Raw genomic sequence first — 27,516 nt, 5'->3', positions numbered from 1 at the left:
CGACGGAATAGGAAATGTATTCCCTGGAGTGACAGACACTTGGACAATGTCGTATGGACGGAACAAGGTGAATCCAAAGGATCGTATAGATCGTGGTCTCGCCACAGGCAAATGCAATTAAGGATTACGCGGGCGAGCGTAATCGTTCGAACAATGCCAGACTTTTACTCCTGATATTATCACCCTATTGTACCATTGTATCCGGCGTGATACTAAATCGAGAGATAAAGGTAAAGGTTGAATGAAACAGTAAGGAGATTGGTGAGTTTTATAGGACGCTTTGTAACCTGCGCATTAATATTCTGGAAGCTGATTTAAAGGATCGTATCAAACGTATTTATGTAATCTTATAACGATTTTGAAAACGATAACAATCTTTGTTTAGAAATCGAGCAAAGATTAATCTGAATCTTTCTGCTAATACTTGGTATTACAAAATGGAAGAAAAACAGAAAATTACTCATTTCTCTCGCATTATATTGCCCAACGAACCGTCATAAATCCATGATTTGTAACCACCAGTGGCGTAATTAGAACTTTTTCCGGGACAAGCAAGGTACCATAGAAATTATAAAATTTTCTGATTCTGAAATTCCAGAATTTTATTTTGAAGTGGAATTCCGAAATTTTGGAATCGTAGAACTGCCGAATTGTTAAATTACAATTGTAAATTGCAAAATTTTGGAATTCCAGAATTTTCGAATTGTAGAATTTTCGAATTGTAAAACTGTTAAATTGCAAAATTTTGGAAGCGTGGAATTTCCGAATTTCGAAATTGTGGAAATTTTGGAATTATGGAAATTTAAAAACCTTAAGTGTCCCAATAGAACGAGAGAGGCCCACCCTGGCTCGTACCTACTTACGCCAATGGTAACCGTATTAAATCAACACACAATAACGGAATAATATTCTCCGAGCGAATTAGAATGGAGATATTGTTGCTAGCTGGTAATCGCGATCGTATAAACCACTATCGAATCAAGATGAACAGAGACAGAGGACAGAAAAGCAATATGCATCGCGTGTTGCAGAGCAAGACAGATGGAGAGAGGCACGAAAGAGAAGGGTATATCCCTTTCTCGAGCGACAGTAAAGTCTAGTCGCTTCAGGGCACTTAGTTGGTTGCGTAATTCTGCCAGAGCATTCCATTGGTCCACTGTTAGCAATCTGTCGGACTATCCGGATCACGACTGACCGATTGGCAAACAGGATAGACACCGGGTTATTCGCTTTGTCCTCGAGGTCTTTTGAAGATTCCGTCGCCGAGGCAACAACGGTGTTCAATTTTCGCCAAACAATCTTCATCAACGATACCACCACATAATAGGCTCAATTGCAACCATCGTCTGTATTTTACCGAACCACATTACAGGATTACATTTCTTTGAAAATTTTTAATTAACGCACCTAATTAGAGCTAAAATTTTATATTTCCTCTTGAGACCAGCAAATTCAAGCTAGAAGTTCATTAAAACCACCCACCAAATCTGAAATTATTATACTTTCTTTTGTTGCTTACGAAAAAGTGGAATGAAAAATCGTTGCAACGCGGATGGAAAAATAATAAAACGATCCGCGAGCCTTTGAACAACGATCGGGCGTTTTAAATTTGAAAAAAAAAAAGGAATCGCTCGAAATAATGTGACTGTGTAAACGGCGAAACAGTATCCCAGAATTTTTTTCCACTCTTCCCGGATAGGTGACCGAATCCAGAGGGATTCTTTCACATGGAAAAATCTGTAAAATTTGAAAACCGATCCACGCTTTCGTCGCTTGAAATGCGAATGAACACGGGAATTGAGAGCGATATTTATTTTTCAATCGTGGAATTGACGCGAAATCGTCTGTACAGATGTTTACACAGACGAAAAATTCACCTCGCGGTGCATTGAATATTCTCTTGTTACAGTTTTATACCTTTTATTACCGCGCGTTTACTATCAGAGTAAAAATTGCCTTCTGCGCTGTGTTTGCGAAATATATTGGCACGCGCTCCGCAAGATAGAAAGTCGCGAGTTACGTATTTATAAAGAAATGTTTCAATATTGCACGTTCAAACAAGGTGGAAAATGATGAACCGAATGAGAAAGGAACTTCATTTCGTATTCTATTTCGAGTATCATAACATATGTTCATCATGATGCAAAAGTCAGAAAGGGGATTTGAAAATTCATAACTTCTTAAGATTTAATTTTTTGATTTAATAGTGAATGAAAATTATAATAAAATTCGTATGTATTACAGCTCTGGGCTTCGTTATAATTTTATTAAAAATAAATTTTAATTTTTGAAACGAATTTAAGGAGGCTCCTGAAAGTCTGATAGTCTTCCCAGCAATCTTAACCCTTCGACAGAATTTTAATTTAATTTTGTATACTTTGTATTATTTTCATTTTGTTTGTTTAAAGTTTTTTCTAAAATATTTATAAATTTTTCATTTTTTCAATATTTTCTCAACTTAAATCTTAACGATCTTGAAATAAACTTCACCAATGTCTGCAGAGAAAATTGATAAATTAATAAATCGGAGAATTTCGTCCGATACCTAATATAATTAAAAAATTTTGCACTCAACAGTATTCACACACCGCCCTTTTTGTTTCCTTCGGTGAATCGACCCTTTCACGAAGTCGTTCAACGGGGAAAAAATGAAAAGGGAATGGCGAGCGAACGAAAAGATCGCTCCGTGTGATTTCGTGCTCGTTTTGATGCTCGCTCGGGCTAATTAACCGACCACCACTTGTGAGTCTCGAAAGAAGTTTGCGATAATTAGCCGACTGGCCGAGGGGTCCTACTTGAAAATTCGTACCGTTAACCCGCGAATTTGAACGCGAAATTCCTCCTGCTCCGAAGTTAATTTGCTTATCGCGATGCAATTCGCGTGGGCGTTAAAAGTTTTCCCGGATGACAGGCTTCGTCGATACGAGGAGAGCTCATGCGAAATCGAGTTTCAGGAACTAACGATCGAGCCGAAACTTTCCACGGTGTTTTGAAACACAGGGGAACACGAATTTCATGGCGTTAGCTCGCTTCCACGGTGTTATTAAATATTTCGAACTAATAAAATTGAATTTTCAAGCCGAGGCGTGGATCGCTAACTTGGCTGTATGCAAAATTGAAATGTGACATTATCGAGGACTTTTAAACAGGAAAATGAGAGAAGAAGAATAGAGAAATATCGTATTAAATATTATGTTCCAACGATGAAATGAAATACACAAAACTTTTTGAAAGGACTTCAAAAATAGAGTAATTAGATGCCAGAATTAAAAAATTCTTCGGATCGGGTCGTATTAACTGCCATAACATATTTTTTAAACTAGATATAAGCCATCGAGTTTTTTGTAAAAATAAAAATACATTATTGTTATAAAATAAAATTAAAAAAACATCATTCTAAACTTCAAAAGCATTTTATATAAAATGGCAATTATATGAGTTAATACTGTATGGCAGAATCGTGTCCAATTAAAAAATGTATAAACAATTCTTTATAAGTTTTAAATAACAAACTGTGCACAGAAACGAAATAACTGGCACGAATGTAAAGCAACGGTTTCGCAAAGAAGTTGTTAACGCAGTCTTGCCGCAATTTATCTCGACGACTTAAAATTGTCATGCATTTTACAGTTGCTGTTTGTAGAGAAATGTAATTCCTTCAAGTTGGAAGAGGCAAAAAATGTCCGCTTTTTCATATCGCATACCCGCGTACGGGAAAATATTACGTGGACAACTCCATACGATCCCTTTTGTTCTGACCGCGTTTTTCTTTATCATACCGGAAACATAATGGAGCATACACCGACAGAGTTTTTTATATCTGAATTCATGAAATGTATGATCTTACGATTGAGTCATTTGGAAAATTTCAACTCTTTTACTTCTTTGTAATTTTAGCATTATTAAACAAAAATTTGAACACTATACAAGCTTTGATATTTTATTTTTCTAATCTGATTTTGAAATGACAAGCAATTTATTAAACAGCAGAGCCTTAAACTTGCAAATCATATAATTCTTAAATAAAAGAATTTCATATATTGGAAAAATAAATTTAAAACACAAGGTAGTGTAAAATTTAGAAAATTAAAATTAAATTAAAATTGAAACTCTCTCCAGGGTTTGCCGTTCGAGGGTTACAGAAAAATTTGTATAATATTTGGTACTATTATGCGAGTTGTGATATTTGCGATGAAACAATTTTATTTTATTAATCCAGATCTTGAAAAAGCAAGCAATTTATTTATTAAAATAATTAAATTTTGAATTTGATATTTATTTAATCGTTTCATTTTTTGTCCCGATCTTGAAATGACAAGCAATTTATTTAACTTCCTTGCGGGCTCGTTGAGGAACAGTTTGCGAAAATGTCAGCAGCTCGTTTATCAAAAGAATTCTCTTCTGCCATCCAACTTTCCGCTTATGTAAACGCGCCACTAACTCAATGTTAAGACTGCCAGCAACCCCTCGACATTCCTTCATTCGTTTATGATATTAATTACCAAGTTGCCACCCTGTTAACGAACTTTCGCAACGTCACCAACTTCCCGAAAGTGTACAGCCAAGGGTCGCAACCTTGCTTTTCATGGGCATCGACGAATCGGATAAAGAAAATATAGAAAACGTCTATCTCCTTCATTCTTTCTTCAATTATTTACAAATAAACGTCAGAATAATTAATTAAGTTCAAAAACATTGTCAAACAAAATTTCTCTACATTAAAGACAATAGATTTTTCCATTTAATTTTTTTTTGTTCATAAATTTGTCAGGATAACCAAATTTTTTCACGAATTTCAAGCTTTACTGTTTTCAATTTTTCATCGAAAAATTGCCTGATGGGATTGTGCAAAGGGTTAATTCACATTTTTCAGTACTCGATAAAAATGTTTAACCAGACTGAAACAATTTACACGTGTAATTGTGAAATTTCTCGAATATCGAGCCTGTAATACGCACAGGGAGCATATGTACAGCAGCTTTCTCTGGCATTCTGGCAATTCGCCAGATTAATATTGAGTGGCCGAATGAAATGCAGGAATTTGAAGTATTAGATTTCACCTGCGATACTCGATGAAGTGCCATTACTCCAATTTCCCTCCAAAATATCATTTCCCCCTAACAATATTAAATTTCCATTCCAAAAACAAAAACAATACTGTTATTTTTCAGCCGTCATGAAAAATGAAGAAGAAAAGAAAATTTTCACAAAATTACAATAGACTCTCGTTATATTGCCACGTGAACATTTTCCTCCGTGAAAGTTCCTCCACCGTTAACGGTGATACCTATATAGGTGATATATTTCTATCTTTTCTTCCCCTTCCAAATAGAAGCTTGAAAGCACCTGCAACCCCGTCCGTGGCAATATAACGAGAGTGTGCACTGCATAATAATAATAATATCCAAGTTGGGTCAAAGTTAAAAAACAGGGATACTGCATTACTGTTCCTTTGGGGGAAAAAAAAGAAGAGGAGGAAAAGTTCAGCAGCGTCAGGCTCACGGAGCTTTATTTCACGAAGCTGCCTTTTTTTAGAGCTTTTGTAAAAGAACGAGACGGACGCAACAGATAGACACGTAGAAATAACAGTCCCCTCCGTTTCGCAGGATTTCAGGCTACCGGTAAGATTTCTTCCATTTGCGCTTCGCTTTTCCTTCTCTTCCTGTGCTCTTGTATAAACGCGTATCCTCTTTGTAGCTTTCAATAGCTTTCAATCCCTCGTTCAAAGCGCAGGATAGAACAGGAAAAACTGTGAGCATGTACGCGTACATCTACTTCCACTCCTACTTCAACTTTTGCCTTGTGAAATGTTTTGGACAAAAATTTCTTCCTGTTCAATTTTTGTTTTATTTCAATATTTACTATCAATGGTGTAACCATAATTGACTAATAGGGAGATCAATAAAATTATTGATAAATATTAAATTTAATTTTTTTCTAAATTTTTCAAAAATATTGCAGTATTTATTGTTTAAAAAGTTTTTCTTCCTGTAGTTCCCACTCCCAACTGTTTGCTTCAGTGATCATGGAAAAGAAACGAATATTTTTCCATCGTCTTATTCAACCGTGAAAGGGTTAAGGCGTCACGCACTTCTAAGTTGCGAAAAGTTAAGTAAATCTCATAAATATGATAAGGCCGAAGATCTTGGCTGGGTAGGGGTTAAAATAGAAACGGAGCAACGACTTCTTCGCGTTAACTGAATTTCATTAAAACTTTGTCGGCAGCGACACAACGGCGCGGTTTAATCCGATAGAAATGTCCAGTGGCATTCAACGCCTAACCATCGAGCGACATAGGACAATCGTTCCAACGAATAATAATTTGTCCTGGCTTATCGTATATATTCATGCCATGTAAATTGGAGAGGCGATCGTTGGACAACACTCTGACGAGCCTCTCGGATCCTTTCGTTTCTCGATCGCATAATCACTGGTATAAATTGCAGTATCATGAATAAATTGTTTATCTTTCAGATTTTTAGCCTTCGTCAGAGTACGAGAGCCTTTTGTAGTTTGCTTCATCTTATCCTTTTTTCTCGAACTGATAATGAACCGATTAAACATATCAGTGAGTGTTAAGATAAGCAGAGTATATCTTGCGATATCTCGTACGATGACTTTAGTAAATATTTCTTACGAAACAGAGAATAAGTTTCATAAAAGAACGAAAGCTTTAGCTCGGAGAAACGGTAGATACTCGATATTATCGGAGATTAAACGCGTTACCTGTCGTTTATGATTTTATCAATAATTAATTTCAAATTTGTCGATTCGATGCCTGTGTTTAATTATTGAACTTCGCGCACACGGTATACGTATCGTTCAATCAGAAGTTCTGCTATTGAATTTATCGTATCCATATTACCAACTTATTTCAGCTTCTCCTTTATTCTATTTAAATCAATTATGTTGAAACAATTTTAATTCTTTTTCTATTAGATCAAATTTTTTTTCTATATTACTTTTGATATTAATATTGTATTTTGAGAATTTCTACTTTCTCTATATCGCTATTTTCCCTATTTTTAATCATAAAAATTACAAACTTCTTCATTTCAATTTTGTATGAATTATGGAAATATAATATTGATATAATAATAAATATAAAATTATTCGAAACAATTCCAAATAATTTCAAGCATTAAAAATAATTTTCTAGCAAACATAACATGTAATATTTCATTCCTTTTTATCCTGAAAGTTAGAATACGTTTCTCTTGGAAACTTTGCCCATTATGGTAGCATAATTTCGTTACATTCAGATTCAAGGTTGCTCTGATGAATGGAACGATGCTAGCTAACGCAGTATCTAATAATTTCACGATTATTCACAGGCAGTATCTTTGGAAGAACATCCAACCAGACGTGAATTAGTTTTCCTGCGAGCTGTTTGTAATTCTAATCAGAGAACGGTGTATAATAAACACGTTATTCGTATTTATGGAACACGGTCTTGGGAGCGGTGCACAGTAAACAGGTTCACTAACGACTACATTACCTCTTCATCATTTGAAAGTTTAACACTTTAGTCACAATTTCAGGTGTAACTAAATAATTCCAGAAAAAAAGAAAGATATCATTCATTTGTAAACCTGTTACAGCGGCTCGTTTTCTCGTGAAAGTCTCCTAAACAATTCTTCGTTTCTTTTAACCGTGTTACGTGCTTGTTAAGCGGTCAAAGTTATCGGGTTCAAGAGGATTTATTAATCAACTCGATCACTGTAATTCAGTGTCCCAAAAATTGGACCGGTTTAACGCGTCGACTTTCCTCCTTCTTAACGGTACACTGATTGCTGTTGTCGCTTGTTTCCTTCCATTTCCATCGACCGATCGTTCCAATATGAGAAAACACGATAAGTACTTCCTTCTCCATCTCGCCGCAATTGACTTTTTTCATTGGTATGCCGTTTCTCTTTTAACACTGCTTTTTGTCTTTAACGGGAAGAGAAATTGTCAGCGCATGCTTGAGGAGTTCCGAAAAGCGACAACAACGATTTTCAATTCCAATCAATGTTAACTGAAATCATTAATTTATTGCTGGAGAGCTTCGAAAGCTAAGAGCAACGATTTCAAATTTCTAGCAAAATTGATTGCTGCATATTTCCCATAATTTTTCCACTTTTCAATTCTCCAATTTTCCCATTTCCAATTTCTCAATTTTCATTTTCAATTTCTGAATTCTTCAATTTCCCATTTTCAATCTTTCAATTCTTCAATTATCTTTAGAGGGGATAACGACTCTACTCCATTCTATGCTTCTAATATTTCAGATAACCGCGTAAATGCGGTAACAAGCTTCATCAAAATTAACTGCTCCATATTTCCCATAATACAATTTTTATTTCTATTCACCCCTTGTATAAATAGATTTAACGAACCGCACACTATATCCTATAGAATGTATTTGCATGAAACAGTTGATGTGATAAATAATTTCGTGGCTGTGGTTTCAAGTTTATTCAAGTTCGCGTGGATTCCACGCAGATGTTTCAAGATCTAAACAGGAACGGACTGTACGATTGTGTATGTTTCCCTGAGAAACTAAGTCCTCCAAGCTTAGTTTGAAGCGTTAAAGGAAGTTTAACCGTAGAGCTCCTTGAAGCCGATTGGCTAAGCTGTCAGTTAAACTCCGTTTAATACTTAAACCAAAGTACTTGGAGAACTGCATCGGATCGCCAACGTTAAACGGTAACGTGTAATTGATTCGGAGTCCACTGGCCAAATTTATGGGACGTTTGAGAAATCATTTCCGCAATCTGAACGTTCGATCTCGATTGAACAGCAATTTCTTCGAGGCTATTATCCATCAACTGTTTACTAATCATAATCTATTATTTACCGTATCCGAGCAAAAGTTTCATATTTTATAGTTTCAAAATATATTTTGACGCGAAGGGCTTAAAATAATGTATTTAATTAAAATTAAAGATACGAATTTGGAAAATTGAGAATTTCTGAGCACAAGAAATTTATTATTTATTTATTTTAATATTAGTTTTTGGAAAGAATCCTCTTCAATTCCTTGGTATTGCAAGGGTTAACAGTGCTATATAAGTTATGGTACTATCTCATTAAGAATTAATACTTGACGCTTTTAATTAGCATCACTTGAATCATTTCGACTTCACAAGTTTCAGAAATTATTTATTTGAATGAAAACTCTTGAAAAGAACCCTCTTCAACCCCTTAGTATTGCAGGGGCTAATGGTGCCATATAAATTATAGTATCATTCGAAATTAATACTTGGTAGCCGTAATTAGGATCACTCGAATGAATTTTGCTCTTAATTAAGCTTTCGCATAAACGTATAAAGTTAACCGATTAGTTGAACCGTTCGCGTCAACGGTTGACGTTAAACGATTCTAAGACGATGAAATAATTCATCTCGGATATTCGTGGCTGTAGTAATCAAGCATAATTACCGTTAATTGCCCGTCGCGGCACAGATTGCACGATGGTCAAAAGATGGAACCGTAATAAAATATGAGGTAACACACTTGATTGGAATTGTCATGTAAAGAATTCTCCCCTGTTTCCGGTCGTTTTGTTTCGATTCTGAAACAGATGCTCGACGGAAGTCATTAATCACCAGATAGAACGTGAAATTCTTGGATTAACGAATTCCTGGATAAACTGTTCAACGCAATCTCTCGAATTACGATGAACCGTTAAGAGCCGAGATGAAACGCCGTAATTGCACATGTAATTAATTACATTCTTCCACGTTATCCGTTGAGCAGCGTGCACTGTGAAAGGTAGAGTAATGTCGCATTTAGATTGCTACGTTTTATTGTTATTGAAAGGGTTAATGTTCAGATATCTCAATTTTTCCTTCTACTTTTTGATAATTTTCAATGGGTCTTCTATTAACCCTCGAACAACGGAGCCTGGGTCAATTGTGACCCAAATTTACAAAACATATACAATGATATTAACTTAAACTTAAATGTATCATTTTTAAATGAAAGAGTTTCATATATTCGAAAATAATAAAATACAAAATTAAATTAAAATTGAGGCTCTCTTCATGGTCCGTCGTTCGAGGGTTAATCTTTAGTCAATACTAGGTTCAAGTGATAATTTCTTTAGACAATTCTTTGTTACTGTTATCTTTCCAAGTACTGTTTTCTCTACACACCTTGTTTCAAAGTCCACTTTCTCGTAATCTAAAGTTCAGTCGTTTAGTAATTAGATACTGGATTATCATTGATATTTCTTATCCATTTTTCCAAGGATCCCAAAATCCATAATACTCAATTCGTATTATGGTTTTTAATATAATTTTGACCTTAATCTTCAATTGGTGAGGTGTTTTCTAAGGAACAACGAAATACTTTAAATAATCAGCAACAATATCTATTTAATTTTCTTTTATAGAACAGTCTTAACTTATACAGGTTATTTATTATTTATGTATCTGCATTTTTAGAAAAAGCATGTTTTTATTCAATAATCGATCAGATAAATAAAATAATTTGTATGTCAGATTCCACCTCACCAATTAAGAATTAACAAACTCGTTCCTCGATTGGTTAAACATTGATCCACAATTTTTCAAAAATAAAAAAAAGCTACAATTTATAAAAGGCCACTGTACATTTCACGTGATACACTCAACCGACCGTGGATGATATTAACCGAAAGTAAAACACGAATTTCCTCGTTAATTGGGGAAAAATTTCCAATAGTAAGCAGCCATAAGAGAGAGAGAAAAAAAGGAGCGCGTTTCGCTTCGTATTTTATCCAGGGTGCATTTCAAACGCGCCTTTGAAGTTCGCCGTTCCATCTAACGGTGAGATCCATTAATTTATCTTCATCGGGTTTTTTCAAAACAAAATTACACACTGCTGGGTCGCGTTGCTTCGAACCCCATACCTTCCCCTTCCTTTTCGGGGATCCGTTTTAAATCGCATCGGACCTGCTGCGGACGCATCCTTGTCATTATTTAATTTAATCCTCGATTGGAGTTCGCCGACTGAGTAGCCGAGACGAGCTCGACGATGAGAAATTTCATGGACACTCTTCCTCGGAAAATGTGCCGCGTCATTTCGTACGCACAGTGACGCGCGATCGATGAAATTGAAGAGGATAATTTAAAAGCTTTAAAGCTTTTCCCATTCAACTGTCAGAATTGTCATAGATTTTCACGAAAATTTCTTCTCAATTTGAATAAAAATTATTTTCCCACTATATTTTGCTCGAGCAAGTTTTTTATACGAATTTTGGCAACATATCGAAAGTTTATTGTAAGAAGTTTAGTAAACAAATAAATCATTATTTGTTTGCTATTACTAATATCAAATGTAATATCTAAAAAACTTTTCTCAAAATGTAAAACATTGTCTCTTCTGCACAGCTGATCAGCAAAACATTTTTGATCATTGACCCCTAATTGTTATCGATTCCCTCTATAAATTGAAAGAGGAATTGAAAGAGAAAGACGAAAGCATAATGTGCATAAAAATGACGTCGGATCAGCTAAACTTTACTCACTATATTGTAATTACAAATGGCATTCCAAACGAAAATCGTATAAACTGTATTGCTGTCAATAAATTTGCGATTGAATAGAATTGGTATTCATCGACCGTTAATTATATTATATCGACCACTTTGATGATCCCTGCGTTAAATAAAGGTTTTTCGTCGAATCTGGAAAATGTCGGTCGGGAAAATTGAATCGGAAATGAAATTCAACGCGTGTGCCATTCGTAAGAATAAAACTTGAAAGCCACGAGGATTAGCCCAGCGAAACGAATGCGTTTCGATTACGTTCGAAATCTCCATGGAGAAATCTGTCAAGTCTCGATCCACGACGCTCGATTTGCCTTCACGTCGAATATATTTCTCTTCTATATAAATTCATTGTTCCTCGTAAACTCGATTCACCGTATGATCTCGTTGGTCGAGAAAATGATTCGTAATAGAAGCACCGCTGCAAATCTGTATTCATTCGAGCGAAGAAAACTCGGTTTCTATGATTTTTTTGTAACGCAGAGAGTAAGGTGTGCTTTCGCGTTGAATTGAAATGAAAAAGAATACTTGAAAGTTTGAACGAAAACGTGTGGTATCTGGAGCAAAACAGGAATAGTGGATCAGGAGACATGAAAATGTAAAAGAGTGTTTACCGTGTATAGGGAGAATAGATACAAGGAATGACAAAATCCATATGAAAGAGAACTTGCTCCACCAGCGATATGACGAGAGTGTATTGTATTTTCTGTTTAAATATTGACGAAAATTATAAAAGCAATTGACAAACTTTCATTGGTATTTTCATAGGTAAAACAGAGATAAATGCAAGTATAGGGACAAAGAATGGCAATCCTTCAGCGGTGAGCGTATTAAACCCTTGATCCCCGTCGATCGTGGGACGAGTTAATCCTATAAAGTCCCTCTCAACAAGACATAACTCATTGCCGGCTTATTGAGGAACGCAAAATTGCAAAGGCAAGTCGGTCACCTCTCATCTATCATCGCTATAATACAAGTAAACGGTGCGACGCACGAAAAATTACATTCGTTTACAACTCCACCGCTGACAGATCATACGTTTCGAGCTTGAACATTACTTAGCGGAGCGTGGGCTCGGGAAAATCTGAAATTCAGATCGACCGATGCCGTACCCAGATAGTCAGGATGAATTTACGGATAGACAAACAGAGAATCGAAGAGACACGGGGTTGGGAAGCGGAGGTAGAAACAGGAGAAGTGGAGGACGGACAGATGTATCAACGATTCGTATACCCACCCTCGGTTTAACGATATTCCGTTTCTCTTTGAAGCTGAAAAGCTTCGAAAAGGAGAGGGAAAAATCCGAAGGAACGTGGAAAAATACAGGGATACAGCGTTTGAAGGAATTGTTCAACTATAAAGGGGTAGAACTACCTGTGGTTTAGTCAGATTTTAATCTCACCGAATCAAATCCTCGTAGATTCAGGTTTTTGATTCAGATGGATTATACATAGATTCAACCTTTTGAAATGAAAAAGGATTTTGTTTTATATATTTCTTTGATTTTATCTTTTGAAATGGATATTAAAATATAGATTGGTCCCAAAGCTTAGAGCCTGACCGTACGTCGCCGACTTTCCGGAAGAATTCTTGATATTCATTAAGGATTCAGTTTCTGACCTTAAAAATTAACGAAATTCAACATTATTTTTGTTAATTTCATATATAGAAACATCCAATAATAATAATATTAATCGGATTATAATTGAAATTTCAAAGTAAAAAATGCAGAAAAAATAATTTCGGACAAACTAAACTAAAAATAGTAATTTTTGGAATATTATAAATTGATTATATGGATCCTTAACGGTATTTCCACTAATTATCTAAATGACTCTCCAAATTCTTCAAAGTAAATGATTGTTGAAAAGATGGAACGAAGTGCAGTGAACAGTCATCGCCAGGCACACCTTTTAACACTCTTTGAACAGCATGCAGAAATGTGCAGACCGATACCTGGTTGCACACAAAATTCATGCATCGCGTACCGTTAGTCGACATTCATTGGCTTCTTCATCTCCGCCTTCTAGCCTGGTTCTCTTTCGTTTTCTCCTCTTTCCGTTCTCCACACCTGTCTCTCCCATCCTTTCCACTCTCCTCTCCTTTCGTTCGCTTTTTCTTACCTTGGAGACCAACTGGTTGCCAATAAGAGAAACCTTCTTGTTGCTTCCATTTTCTTGCCCCGGCGCCGGTTACCTGGCGCGTTCAGTTATGTGGACTATAACGGAATTGGTGCCGGGTTAAATTTAACCTTGCCCAGCCCGATATTGACCTTGTTTCACGCTCTGCACCCTTTCCTGCCATCCTTGCACGACCGTGGAATTTTTCATTACAAATACCGAAGCTTCACGACCATTCGTCGTGCACGATGATCACCGCTTTTCTCTTACCTCCATTTGGAATTGCGGTAATTAACTTTCCTTGTTGGTCAACAAGGTTTATGACGGTCATCGTATGCTTGTTATCCCTGGGTTTTGCTCGCATGATGATTTAGACGGTGAAACCTCTCGTATTAGAATAATTGTTAGACTCGGAGAGATATTGTTAGTCATTGAAGTTGGTGACAGTAATTATACAGTAAGCTCTCGTTATGTTACCACGTGAGCGATCTGACCTCCATATGGATATTCAAGAATATTAATACTGCTTTTAAACCATCATAGCCTATAAAGATGATGCACTTTCATCATCGAGAGCTTGGAATTTTGGAAAGTTGTCCATGACAATATAACGAGAGTCTACTGCAGTGTTAAATTATTTTCTTTGTGTAACTGATGCAGTGGCACCACAGGAATTATTTGTGGTTTTTCTAATTTTTGAAAATTTTCTAGTACTTGTTGAAAAAAATAATTTAATTTCTTAATAGGGGAGTTGGCTAATTCTTCTGCCCTCTCTCCTCTCCAAATTAGACTAATGATCTGATGGATGATATTTGAATAATGAAGTAAAATTAAGTTTTTGTCTATTTCATCTCTCTCTTTTTTAAAAAGATGTCCTTTTGTCTTCTTGTTGTACGTGTTCTGTTTGCTGTAAACGAAAGAAATGGGGGACAAAAGGAATAACCGGAAATGGAAACGCACTTTTATCAGGAACAAAACGTTTTCAACGCAGACTATTGTGCACACGGTATAATAGTTACACTTATAACGGTATTGCCTCAAATCGCAGCAGGTATACCATTCGCCTCTGTTCCATTCGATTTCATAACGATCCGTCTTTTGTTTGGACAACGGGAAACGTGACAGCCAATTTTAGTTAAACTTCGAATCGATGATTTAGTGAATCGAGAATAAAAGATATACAGAAACAAAACAAGGTCGTTAAATTGTTATTCAACAAAAGGATTAGTATCTGCTGGAAACTTTGGCTTTGAAAAGTTATCAACCGATTTAAACTTTTGTAAAATGTATTTATGTAAGTAGGATTTGATTCTTGGCTGGGCCAGGGTTTTTGAAAAATTGAGAAATTTTGGAACTGGGGTTTTGCAATTTGGAAATTTGGAATTGAATATTTCGCAATTGGAATTTTGCAATTTTGAAACTCTGAAGTTTTGGTGATCTAGAAATTGTGAATTCTGAAATTTTGTAATGTTAAAATTTAACATATTTAGACCCCCCTCCCGACCCCTATCCAGTTACATGAATGTTAAAATCACAAAGCCTAAAGTACAATAAAATTACAACTCAGATTTATTTTTCTGACTTCATGCGACCCATAATACGTTCCCTCCTTTATTATACAACATTTTTGTCTAATGTTTGCTGTGCTAAAAAATAACTTGGCAGTCGGACTCGACGGTGAAGTATTACGCCATTACTTCTCTGCGTCCCGTTTATTACAGAAATGTAATGTAATACGGCATGAAATAAGCTAACTGGTGACGTACGTGAAACGACAGCTTGCATAAAGCAAAAATTTTTGAGCCATAACATGTTTTTTTCCTATGCAAAATTAATATTTCAACACTTAACTTTAAGGAAAAAAATCCTGACAGTAAATTCATATTTTTAATTATATTTCGTACATAAATTTTTCACCTGAGACGGTGTAAATTAGCATCGCGTACGATACAGTGGTTGGTGCCGACGTACGGTACTTGGACATATTTTTACAACGCTCTGTGGGGTCAAGGATGATATGCTTTCTGAAGGAACCGGTTTCGAACCAAAGGATTGCGGTTAAATTTGTGAATCGTCAGGAAATCGCCGTTCCATCCGTTAACGTAATCCAAAATTGCATGCAAGTCATCGAACAACGATAAACAATTTCATTAAATTGTCATTGCAACAGTTTATATATAATCCATGCAAAAAATCAAATGAACGACATGAATTTGGATAAAATAACATGAAGAACGAATAATTGGCAATTAGCGCTTGATCAATAATTAACACTGAAGCATTTAAAGCTTTGATGGTCAGACATTTAATAAAATTATTGATTTTTGAAACTTCACGTCTTTTTTTATAACTAATAAAATTATTTATAGAAAATTATATTTGAGAGTTTTATTAATAATTTTCAAATTAGTTCCATCAATAATTGAATTATTATTTTCATAATAATTTTTATTTTCATTTTTCATTTTCATTTTCTAAATTTCACACTCTTCTCTTAAAAACTATTCTTTCAGCATATGTTGTTAATTCAAAAATTTCAGAAAATATAATTTCCACCCCTTTAGTTCTAAATGTCTGAAATCAGAGTTATCTGATCACTGAATCATTCTGTGATTAATTCACGTATCATAATTGCAGTCTCGTTTCATCTCGATTGTCATAGCATGCATATTTAATAATGACCATCATTTAATAGTCACTTACTTGGTGCTAGCAGCTCGTATCTGCCTAAGAAGCGGAATTCTCTATGGATCGCGTTACCATAACGCGGTCAGTACGATATGTTTCCATTATGATCATCGGTGGAACAGGAATTTCAAATTCAAGTCAGCATCGATGCACCAGTGGGACCGGTAGCGTTCAGATAGCCCTTTGACCATACTAACTGGTCGAGCCGTCCCGTTTCTCGCCAAATTACATAATGCTGTGATAAGCGAAGACATTTCCTCTATCCAATAAGCTGACAGGAATCGTCATTTCGCCGGAGGATACCCGCTATTATCTAGCTCGTGAACGGGTCACACTCGTGTCGTATCATCGAACTGTGTTGGGAACTCCAGTTTCAAAATGTGATTTCAACTTTAAATGGAATGCTCGAGTTTCTACCGATATCTTCCAGATTGCCAGAAGTTCTTTGATAGACGCCGTTGTTTTCTCTTTGATAACGATAATCGTGTTATTAAATAAGAGAAATGATAGAAATTTAAAATTTATACAAGTGTTTGTGTTTAATTATTTTAATACTTTGGTAAATGTACAGTTTGTCGAATCGATGGCTCTTGCAATTAAAAATTAAGAATATTCAAGAGTTTCATTAGAATTACTAATTTTTGAATTGTAATTAGAATTTACTAATAAATAATAGAAATTCAAAATTTACCTTAGACTTTGTATTGAATTATTGTAATACTTTGATAAATCTATAGTTTGTGGGATAATTAGAAATTATATTCCAGAGATTCTCTCAAAGTACACAATAATATTATCAATTTTCTAATTAGAATTAGTATCTATTAATTATAATAAAAATTCTGAACTTACACAAAAGTTTATATTTAATTATTTTAGTTACTATTTTGATAAACTGGAATCTATGGCACTTGGAGTTACTAATATTACTAACAAAATCTACAAAAACAAGAACCATCTATTTCGATTCAGAAAAAAATCAAACCGAACATTAAACAAATCGCCGAAATTATGCGAGCAGTATTCGAACCATCAATTGTTATTACCAGGTGTATGCAGCCATCCTTTCCACGAACCCGTCATTCTGTTCCCCGTTTCCAATCGCTCCACTTTTCCAGTACACGGTTCATTACACGCGACACGGTGCACACGGGGGCACCGTTATTAACATTCTCCGCGGTTCAATTTGTTCCGTTTCCATCTGCTGGAATAACCACGGGGAGACAACGGATGATGGATCAACCACGAGTCGATAAACCGTTCCACATTGTTGCTCCTCTTATTAACCACACCAGAATTTCGATGTTTTTCGCTTTAATTACAACCTGACTCTGTTTACCCCGCAAAATCAAGCATCTTGTTTTGTCTTCGAGACACCATGGAATCTCCAAGAAACCGTCATCGTGAACAGGTGAAAGGAGATTCAAGAAGAGAGAGAGAGAGAGAGAGACAGGATAAGATAGAGATAGTTCAGGAAGACTAGCAAGGATCGTCCTCAAAGCAGGAATGCCCGAGGCGTTCTCTCGTTATTCGTCCACCGGTATCCTTTAGACGAGTCCTGTTTATTCGGCCATCTGGCCGCCATCGAGCAACCCGCCAAGTTTCCGGTGACATTGTTTCAGTTTACTTTTCAGCTCCGTTTCCCTTGTTTCCAGTTCTGTCCGACGAGCGATGCTTACCGATCCCGCGAACCGACGCGAATACACATCCGATATTCGCGACGTTTGTTCAAACACTGACGAGTGCTTCGAGGGATTATAGAGTTTCGGGTAGTAGTGGGGATCGAGAGATATTTGAGGGTCGTGTTTACCATGAAATATTTTCTTTTCGACTTTCGATGTTATTGAAATTCTAGAAGATCCTGCTGGGATCTTCATTTTAATTGATTTTATACTAATGTTACTAGTATATACTATCTACTATTCTACTAGTAGTATACAGGGTGTTCTAGAGTGAGTGTCAGCCGCTTGAAGGGGTGATAGCTGGGGTGATTCTGAACAACATTTTTCTTTATGAAAATGCAAAAATTTAATAATCCAAAAACGAAGCTTTAAACAACATTTTCGTAAAGGAAAATGTTGTTCAGAATTATCCGAGGTGTCACCCTCTTAATCACTCATTATACTATTATACTAGTCCTATATATTACTGTATTATTTTGATTGGCAATTATGATAATAAGCAACATAGTAAAGTACAGGATAATCTATGTATAAAGAATAAAATAAAAGAAAAATATTATGTTTCTTATCATTCTTTGAACCATTTGTTATGTGAAAGTTTGATAAATATACTCGAAGAGATATAAACTTTTACTATAAGAAAGTGAATGTTATGAAAACATGTAGGTAACACTAATATTATACCGAACCGACATTCCTTCATTAACATAGAATTCTTCTTTAACAAAGGAACGATAGAATGATAAATAGAAGGAAAGGTTATGCTAAGAATGTTCCATAGACAAGTTGCCTCACAGACATCGAATTCCTTGTTCAAAGTGTGCAACCTACGACAAAGACGACCGCATTCCAACACTGACGGATGACTTTTGCTCATGCACAGGAAACTAATCCGTCCAACTGACGTAATCTGATTAGCTCATGCTAGTTAACACTTGCCAATATGGCGAGCTATCGATCAAGGTCCGACGAAGACGTGAGAGTATATTTCACCGAATGCATTCATAATTACGTACTCCACTATTTTTATAATAAATTAACAGTCCATCATCGTAAAAATCATTGTGATGATTCAATTTCAATTCCCGACAAATGTAAAACGTTTTAATGATAGGTGTATAGGAATTAACGAGGGTCGAAGGTGGGATTAAAAGCTACGACTTATTCGTGTTCGACAACCATGCACACACTGTATAATAAAATTTTTTGTCACGTTCGTTTTGATCGATCTCCCACCTGGTAAATTGATAGTTTTATTCTGATTCTTCACACCCTGTCAACTGAGTTGTGACATGTTTTCCAACCGTAAAAGCAATGTTGTGTAGCTTCGAATATTGGAAAGTAGTAGAAATTGAATATTTGATAAAATATTGATACTAATTAATAAGAATCCGTGGGTACCCGAACCTCGAGCCAGGACGAACCGGGTAGGATTCGGCGAATTTACCCGAATTTTATGTGTTGAAGAAACTTTTAAGATACGCGAATATTCGGGTACCCGCACACCCCTATTAATTACTATTCGCAAATTACGCTCTAGAAGTTAAATTATTTTCTCATAAATTTTAATTTTAATTTTGAAAAGCTTGAACTGCTTCCATCATCAATTATTTGCATAAAATTATAATAGTAAATGAAAAAAGATAAGACAAGAGGTTAAATTTTCTATCGGATCGTTAAGAAGAAATTGCACGTAAACACGTTTGATATTTATGATTTCAGAATATTCTGGACAAATTCAATCCAGGGGCGAGGCAGCTGATCAATGCCGGCAAAGCGTATTTGAAAGCTCTTCACGGTGAGTGAATTAAATTGAATCTTTAAGAGGGAGAGGGTAAGCGATGCCTGGACAAAAAGACGAGCGAGTCCACGAGACAAATAGCGACAGACGAACCGATCGTGAAGTGTCGTGAAGGGGGATAGGTGAAAATGAAGAAAGAAAGAAAGAACAAACGAGGGCGGAGCGAGCTTTATGCCGTCTCTTGGGTCCTGTTTCAGGATCGAATTGCCAACTCGTCAGAATTGCACACCGGAGGGGTGTCAAACTTCTATTTCATTCTTTTTCGTTTCTTCATCGCATCTCTGTCATAGTAAATACTAGGTGCTTTCTATTCTTTCGCGCGTTTATTCGACCTTTTTATACGCGATCGATTGCTCTTTTTCTCATCGGTTTTCATCCCGTTTCTCTCTTTTCATGGAATACGTAAACATCGTTTATTCCGACTGCTCTTCGTTGCTTATTCGACAGACTTCCCTGTTATTTGCAGCTTTTAAAGTATTTTTATCACCGATTGGATAAAGGCGTTAGTACCGTAGAGATTCTAATTAATTTCAATTTAATTTAATATAATTCCTGCCGGTTTTCAAATACACAGAAGCACGGGAAAATATTCGAATTCAATCCTTAGATGGCGGACCATGGAGAGAGTTATTCATATTTAAAATAGTAATCAAGAAACCGAAGACATCGAATTAATTTGTGCACCTAATATTCTAATTATACTCTAATTCTACTATTAGAATATAATTTCTATTGTCCTAAATGCAATTTTCATACCTAAATAAATAATAATATTAAAAGAAAAAAAGAAATTCTGCTCCTATATTACAATAATAACCTAACACAATTAAAGTAGTTTTCCCTTAATTCTCTTCTTTAATTTTTTTTTATTTTCCTCCAACACCTTCTTCGTTCGATACAATGCAAAATATTAATCAAGCAAACGATACAGAACCGGTGTCACGTAACGAGGCACACAAAGGTTAGTCCCATCGCATTTTTTTTTCTTTCTCTTTCACGTTCGACGTTCGCGGAAAAACATCCGAGTGTCTCTCTAAATCCCGCAGCCTGCTCCCTTTCTGAAGCCGCGGAACGCAGTCTATTATAGCTGATAACAAAACGTCACGGGGGTAGGGAAATCGTTATGCAGCAACGGCATGTAGCAAACCCTGGCGAATTCGAGCCAGCTGGAAAGCTCCGACTCGTAAGCGGAGCTTAAATCTGGCTTTGTCATGGTGAAAACGTGGAATCGAGCGTCGGGTCGAGGCGATCCTCGCACCACCTGGACGAAGGGATGATAGAGAGGGGGTGGCGCAGAGGGTGACCGAGGCCGAGAGAATCGAGCTCTCCGTGTATGGGTGGTGCAATGACAAAGGTAGATAAAGAAACGCAGACAGAGAAACGATAAAAGAAGAACTGCGAAGAGGAACAGGTATTGAATGGGGCTGATGGTGGTTAAGAAAAGTGAGTGTATCGAGCAATAATTATTTAATTATTTTGGTGATCAGATATTAATTTGTTTTGTAAAGACATTAGGGTAAGTCCCTCCTTCCAAATATGGACCGGTCCCTTACCATTCTGAAATTTTAAGATTTAAACATTTTGGAATTTCAGAATATGGAACCACAATATTAGAATTCCAAAACTCCAGAATTTCCAGATTTCAGAATTCTAGTAAATGTAAATTTCAAAATTCTAGAATTCCAAAATTTCGAGCTTCCAAACTTCTAGAATTTTACAATTTTAGAATCCTAAAATTTCAAAATTTCTCTACGCTAAAAAGTCCCAGTTACGCCAATGTATAGAGAAAAAAAGTCACTTCTGATAAGGGTCATTGTCAGAGAAAAATGATCCCTAATGAGGGAAAATTCAAGGCAATTAAGAGCACGGAAAGCAGAGGGTTAGATTAATGGAAATAAGAGCAAGGAAGATTGCATCTGCTTGATTGAAATAAAGAAAAAGATTGCTAGGAAGATTATGACCCGAGGAAATAACGAGATTAAGGGAAACAGGAAACGTTTATGAGTGAGTTCTTTATGGTGCCCTTGAGAACTGTAACTGGAAAGTTGGAAAATGAAAATAAATGGAAAATATCCACGATGAAAACGTCGAGGATTGAAATTCCGCGAGAAGAAAAAGGAAATCAAAGTACATAGTCAAGAGCGAAGAATAAAGAAAAGAAGGAAGATACTGTGAATTGAAAGAACGAGTTCAAAGGTGGTGCTGATGAGACAAAAAAGGAGAGAATGGAAGAAAAGAGAAGCACTATTTAACACCAGAATATGGATTAGACAAAAAATGAAAGGACAAAGAATGTACAAAGGGAAGATAAAAAAGGGTGCGTAGAGGGATGATACAGGGAAAGGGTGGAATGCATGTTCTGGATTCAAAATCCAGCTGACATCAGCCAGAAATATCGACGTATTTATTCCTGAAAATTTATGGTGAATTTTGAATGGAAAATTGCAAAATACCCAATAATTGCAATAAATATATTTCCACGACTTATGATGATAATTTTCAACCTGACTTAAATTTCGAGTATGTACTCGTTTTATAGTTCTCTCACACCTCCATCTGATATCTATGCAAAGGTAGGTATATTCGTAACATTAAAGTGGAAAGTTTCATATTTCTGGCTTCTAGAACTAATCCACGACACCTTCCATCCTTCTTAGCAAACTCGTAAATATCTTCCTTAAACGCTTCCTTTCCTCTCGTATTTACTCTGCAAACACGTCTAATAAATTCTCATTGCAGTCGTCATACTTTGCAAACATACGTTCCCCATGGAATTCTCCTTTTACCTCTAATTTTTTATCTACCATTTGTAAAAGCAACCTATAATATTCCATCAGCCTCGAAAAACATTAAGGGAAATATTTTCAACGATTAAAACGGTTTCAACATTCCCGATATTTTTCTTCCTCGTCCAAACATTTTTTAAATAATTTCAAAATACAAACATGAATTTTAATCACGAAAAGAGATCGTAAAATTTCTTTAATTTAAAACAAACTATGATATAACAAAAATTTCAGTGAATTAGTTATTAGCTCGTTTCCCAAGCTATTAATCGTAATTCGTGAAATTCCCCTGAAGCGTGAAATTCATGGAGGATAAAAGATCGTAGATATTCCTCAGATTATCTTTCCAAAAGGTTGGAACATTCGTTCCTCAGTAACTCGCGAAATATGGAATTAATCTCTTGAATCTATTCAAAGTTATAATACTCGTAAAAATGCTTTAAAAAAGAGAAAAAAAAGAATAGGAACATTTTTAAGGAAAAGTTACATCTATGCCATAAAAAATTTTCCAGATCATTAAAGCTATGAATGTTATTGTATTATACGTTATAAATTTTCACATAAAGAAAAATAAAAAAAAGTTATCATAATTGCAATTTTAATATTATAAATCATTACCACTCTGTTCCCAATATAGAAAGATCGCATGTTTTTGTTAATTTATTAATACATAAAAAATTAATGGTAAAAATGCATGGAAATTTAACACAATGTCATCTAATACATATTCAGGGACAATAGATGTAGAATTTCGAAATATTCTTCTATTTAGTCTAAAATCTATAAAAATTTCGGCTGTGATCTTTTAAAAAAACCTCCCCCTATCAGTCAACTTTCCTCTAAACTTAATTAATGTACCTAATTATAAAAAATAACAATAAAGTTAAATTATCGTGGCTCCAATAATTTGATTAGCCCCCCTGTATGTCCCTCTCGAAAGCAAATAAAATTGCTTTTAATGTATTAGATTTTTTATTATTATCAAAAACAAGCAAATTATTTAGATGTTATGTTTTACGTGCCCTTCTTTAAATAAAGTGAACGAAAATGCAATGGAAGGTCTGTGCATCTGGCACTCCAATGCCCTAAGAACAAGTACACAAAGAATACCGCGACACTTTTTCAGTATTCTTACTTATTCAAAGTGTAGTATATCCAAGCAACCATCTGCGCCGCATCTCCCTTTCACGGTTTCCCAACTTGGCTTCTTACACGAAACACATTCCGCGAGATTGCGATAAATTATGCAAAATGTGGAGCAACCACTTCGCAGTTTCCAACCTTGTTTCGCGAGCTCTTAATCGTGATTCCCGAAATTCCCAAGACGCGCGCAGCAAGGGTGCATACGTTACAATCGTCTTAAGAGCACAAGTTCAGAACTTTGCATATTTTTTCCTCTATCCCGGTGAATTTCGATTCGTTGGATTCATCCTGGGAATTTTATTAGATGCTTCTTACCATCGGTGATATTTCAACGGAGAATAGTAATTAGAGAGCATGTTGTCGAAAAGGGTTTATCTAGGAGACTCGCAAGAAAGGTGCTAAGAAATTGTTTGCGCCACTGATGTGCAAGATGGGCTAAGAAATTTGGTAACAAGCCTGGTATCTTGTGCTCTAATTGAAGATCTTGATGCAAAAACCAAACTCCAGGTTTTGAAAGTTGTAGAAAATTGATTTAAATTGAATTAAATATGACTTGTTTGAGCGTCATTAATATTTTAGATTAATTAAAACATTAGGGTGACAAGTGGTATCAAATGGTCTAGTGCCTAGGTTTTAAATTTTGGTTCTTGCACTAATCAATCGGCAGTGTATAAAAATATAATGAAACTTCAGCCTTATTTTTGCACCAAGATCTTCTATTACTTAAATTTTTGAACAAAATGAACTGAAAATCAAAGTCTAATCTTCCATGTGGAATTCAGTACAATTTTTCTTATTAATAATAATAGTCACTTCCATTATATCCTACTTATAATATTTTCCCTAAAGACAGCTCAGGTGCCAGGTAGAAATCAAAAAAGAGCAACATAACATAAGATGAATTCTACCAGCGTATCAACAGAACGCGGCGGAGAATATTCCCTATGTAAGCGTCCAATTGCTCTCGAATCCAATTGCGCCCTTTGAACCCCGCGACCCGTCTTTGTCCTCGAGTTTTCGTCCTTACGGAATTAATTCGTTCCGTTCGTTCCTTTACCAGTCGGAAGGAACTTCCCGATAGAGGATCTACCCACACCATCGAAATCTCTACTCCGCGCCATTACGTCGCGTTTCTGCAGAGTCCTACGTTCGAGCAGTCGACGACAATTTATAACGAGTCGTTGAGCTACTTTGAGGGTCCTCCGATGCTCCTCCTCCCTCGAACCTCTTCCAACTTGGATCATCCTCTGATCTGCTAACTACGTCTATTCGTAACGATCCCACTTATCATGAATGTTTCTTTTTTCTCCACGTTCGAACGCGATCGTCGGATACGTGTACCTACCCTTAACGAGCTAATTAAATTCTCCGAACGATCCGATATGCGGTTCGAACACTTCCTTCTTTTTGAGCATATTCCGTGATTATGGGATTGCATGGAACTTTGAAGATCGGTAGAAAGGCAGTTTTCACTGAAAACTGGTACAAGGTAGATATCAAAGCAAAGTATGCTTTATTAGGAGATTATTAGTTCCTATGGAGATGCAAAAAATAAGTTACGAGTATATTAGAGTCAGATAATTAAATGAATGCTTACAATGGAGATGGATGGCGGACCATGGAGAGTGACCCAATTTTACCTGGTACATCAACATTTCCTTCTGTCTTTTGTGGTTAAAAATTTTTTTTAAACTAACTATTTATACCCAATAAACATTCACAGTATCGATATTCATAATATTATTTACCTATTTACTTTTATTTATAATAGAAAATACTGTGTTGAAAATAATATACTTTCAACCTCTGGGAATCAATAGGTTAATTAATTTATTACTAGAAATATATCTGAAACTATATAAAAAGGATACATAAAATAATAAGATTAGGTTGGCGAAATAAAAAAAGATCAGGAAGATTCTTTTTTTTTAGTGGAAAGAGTAAGGTTATTTCGTATGCACGAAAAGAGCACCATGAATTCTCAGAAAAACGTGTTAAACCTTATACCCTTCTTCTCACTTACATCGCCATTATCGTAACGAGAAGGAACGCCCGTAAAAGAGTCTGAAACACCGTCGCACAATACCGGTATGTACGTCGAATGGCAATTAACGTTTTAACGATACACTCCCACGACCCTTACCGCTTTTGCATCGAAAAGCTTGGAAGACTTTTTTCGCGAATGGTGAAACACCCTCTCCGAGACCGAAATGCTCAGCAGGGTAGCTTTTAGCGTTGAATATGCAACATTTCCGCGAACACGAAAGAAAATTGCTTACATACTCGCGACACGATACTACCCCTCTTGTAAGGGAACGAGGAGTAAAATGGGGAGGCAGAATAAAATGAGATTAGTGTTTAGAAAACTTATTGACACTATATTTAGTATTATTTGTAAATATATCATTTACAAATTTACATTTACACCCCATAGAGATCCTTCAATAAACACCTGAAATACTTTTCAAAAAACTTGAAAAGTTTCAAAGACATATTATAATTATTTTCAATCCTCGTTTTCAAAGTCTACGAAGGGTAGGGGGCTTAAACGTTCCGTTTGTTGTCGGATGTTCACGAACGAATCTGTAATTCGATATTCGTCGATATTTTCCCGAGTCGAGTGGAAATCGATCGGGTAGGCGGGGGTGAGAAGTGGACGACGCTAGTCAAAGCGGATGGTTCGAGTGGGTTCGATTGAAATTGCAGGAACAGGTGAAAGTAGGAAGGGTGTCCAAAAGGCAGTCGAAACGACAGGAAAATCGAGGGGAACGCTTTTACCTGCGTGGATCCCATAATTAAAATCAGTTGGATCTCCTGCTGTCATTGTCCTACGACGCTCGCTCGTCCACTTTCGCCCCTGTACGCGACGCTCGGCGTCCCGTGACCGCGTACCGCACGCGTTTTGCGCAATTTAACGAGAAAACTTTTCAAATTACATTCTACGGTTACCCTGTCTCCCGCTCACCGACTACTGCTTTCCTCCATCCGACTTTTTTCTTCGTCCTCTCTTCAGAGCTTCCGGACACCGAGATTTACTCAACAACTTGTACGGTTATGATAAATCTCATTTGTTCTTCGGCGGTGGATTGTAATAACGCGGATCTCGCGAAACAGGAAGACGGGTAAGTATTTTTTTTCGAGACTTTCCCTCGAAGAAAATCCTTTTATCGAGGGAAGAAAAAGGAAATGTGATCCTGTTTACTGATAACCACTTATCGAGGTATCCTGTTTCATCATCAGTATTCTTTGTGGTTGAATGACATTTCTTTTATAAAAAATGAAGAAACTTTATATTTGATCTGATTTTGAATTATTAATGTTAGAAGAAGGAAATTAGAAAGAAAGTGGATTTTTATATTTTTTGTATTAGATGTTACATATGTTCAAATTTCTATTTTTTAATTCTAGAAGAAAAAAATTAGAATGAGGTGGATTTTTGTATTCTTTGTATTAGATTTAAATTTGGCCAGATTTTAATGTTTTAATATTGAAAGAAGAACACTTTTATGATAAACATATTACCTACTTAATATGGAAGCATCTTTCGATAAAAATTCACATCTGGAATAAGTATTGACTTTCAAGATACACACAACTTGAAATAATATTATTCGACAAATTCTGAAGGAAACGGGTATTTTTTGAAGAGGTTTGAAGATTGTCGTTCAAATACATCTATACTTATTTCACGATTGTAATTTCAATTCAGCTACTAAATTTATTATTTTAAATAATTTTGTTAAGAAATCGAAGCATTTGATAAAATGCTTTATTTTAATAA

At 35.7% G+C, this 27,516-nt stretch overlaps 1 protein-coding gene and 1 long non-coding RNA gene across 4 annotated transcripts in view; one reads left to right on the top strand and one right to left on the bottom strand.

Annotated features, from left to right (window-relative positions):
• Window positions 1-27,516, bottom strand: part of LOC114873833 — a 167,105-nt gene that overhangs the window by 44,921 nt on the left and 94,668 nt on the right. The gene's annotated exons all lie outside the window — the stretch shown is intronic.
• LOC114873832 (general transcriptional corepressor trfA) overlaps window positions 1-27,516 on the top strand; it is a 138,408-nt gene that overhangs the window by 29,978 nt on the left and 80,914 nt on the right. The window contains exon 3 of the mRNA XM_029182563.2: window positions 19,728-19,803. Coding sequence (XP_029038396.2) covers window positions 19,728-19,803 — 76 coding nt within the window. The remainder of the gene's footprint in view (window positions 1-19,727; window positions 19,804-27,516) is intronic.

The sequence above is a fragment of the Osmia bicornis genome, chromosome 10, assembly GCF_907164935.1.
Source record: "Osmia bicornis bicornis chromosome 10, iOsmBic2.1, whole genome shotgun sequence".
NCBI lineage: Eukaryota > Metazoa > Arthropoda > Insecta > Hymenoptera > Megachilidae > Osmia > Osmia bicornis.
The sequence above is the reverse complement of the archived record's forward strand: the minus strand, read 5'-3'. Positions and strand labels throughout refer to the sequence as shown.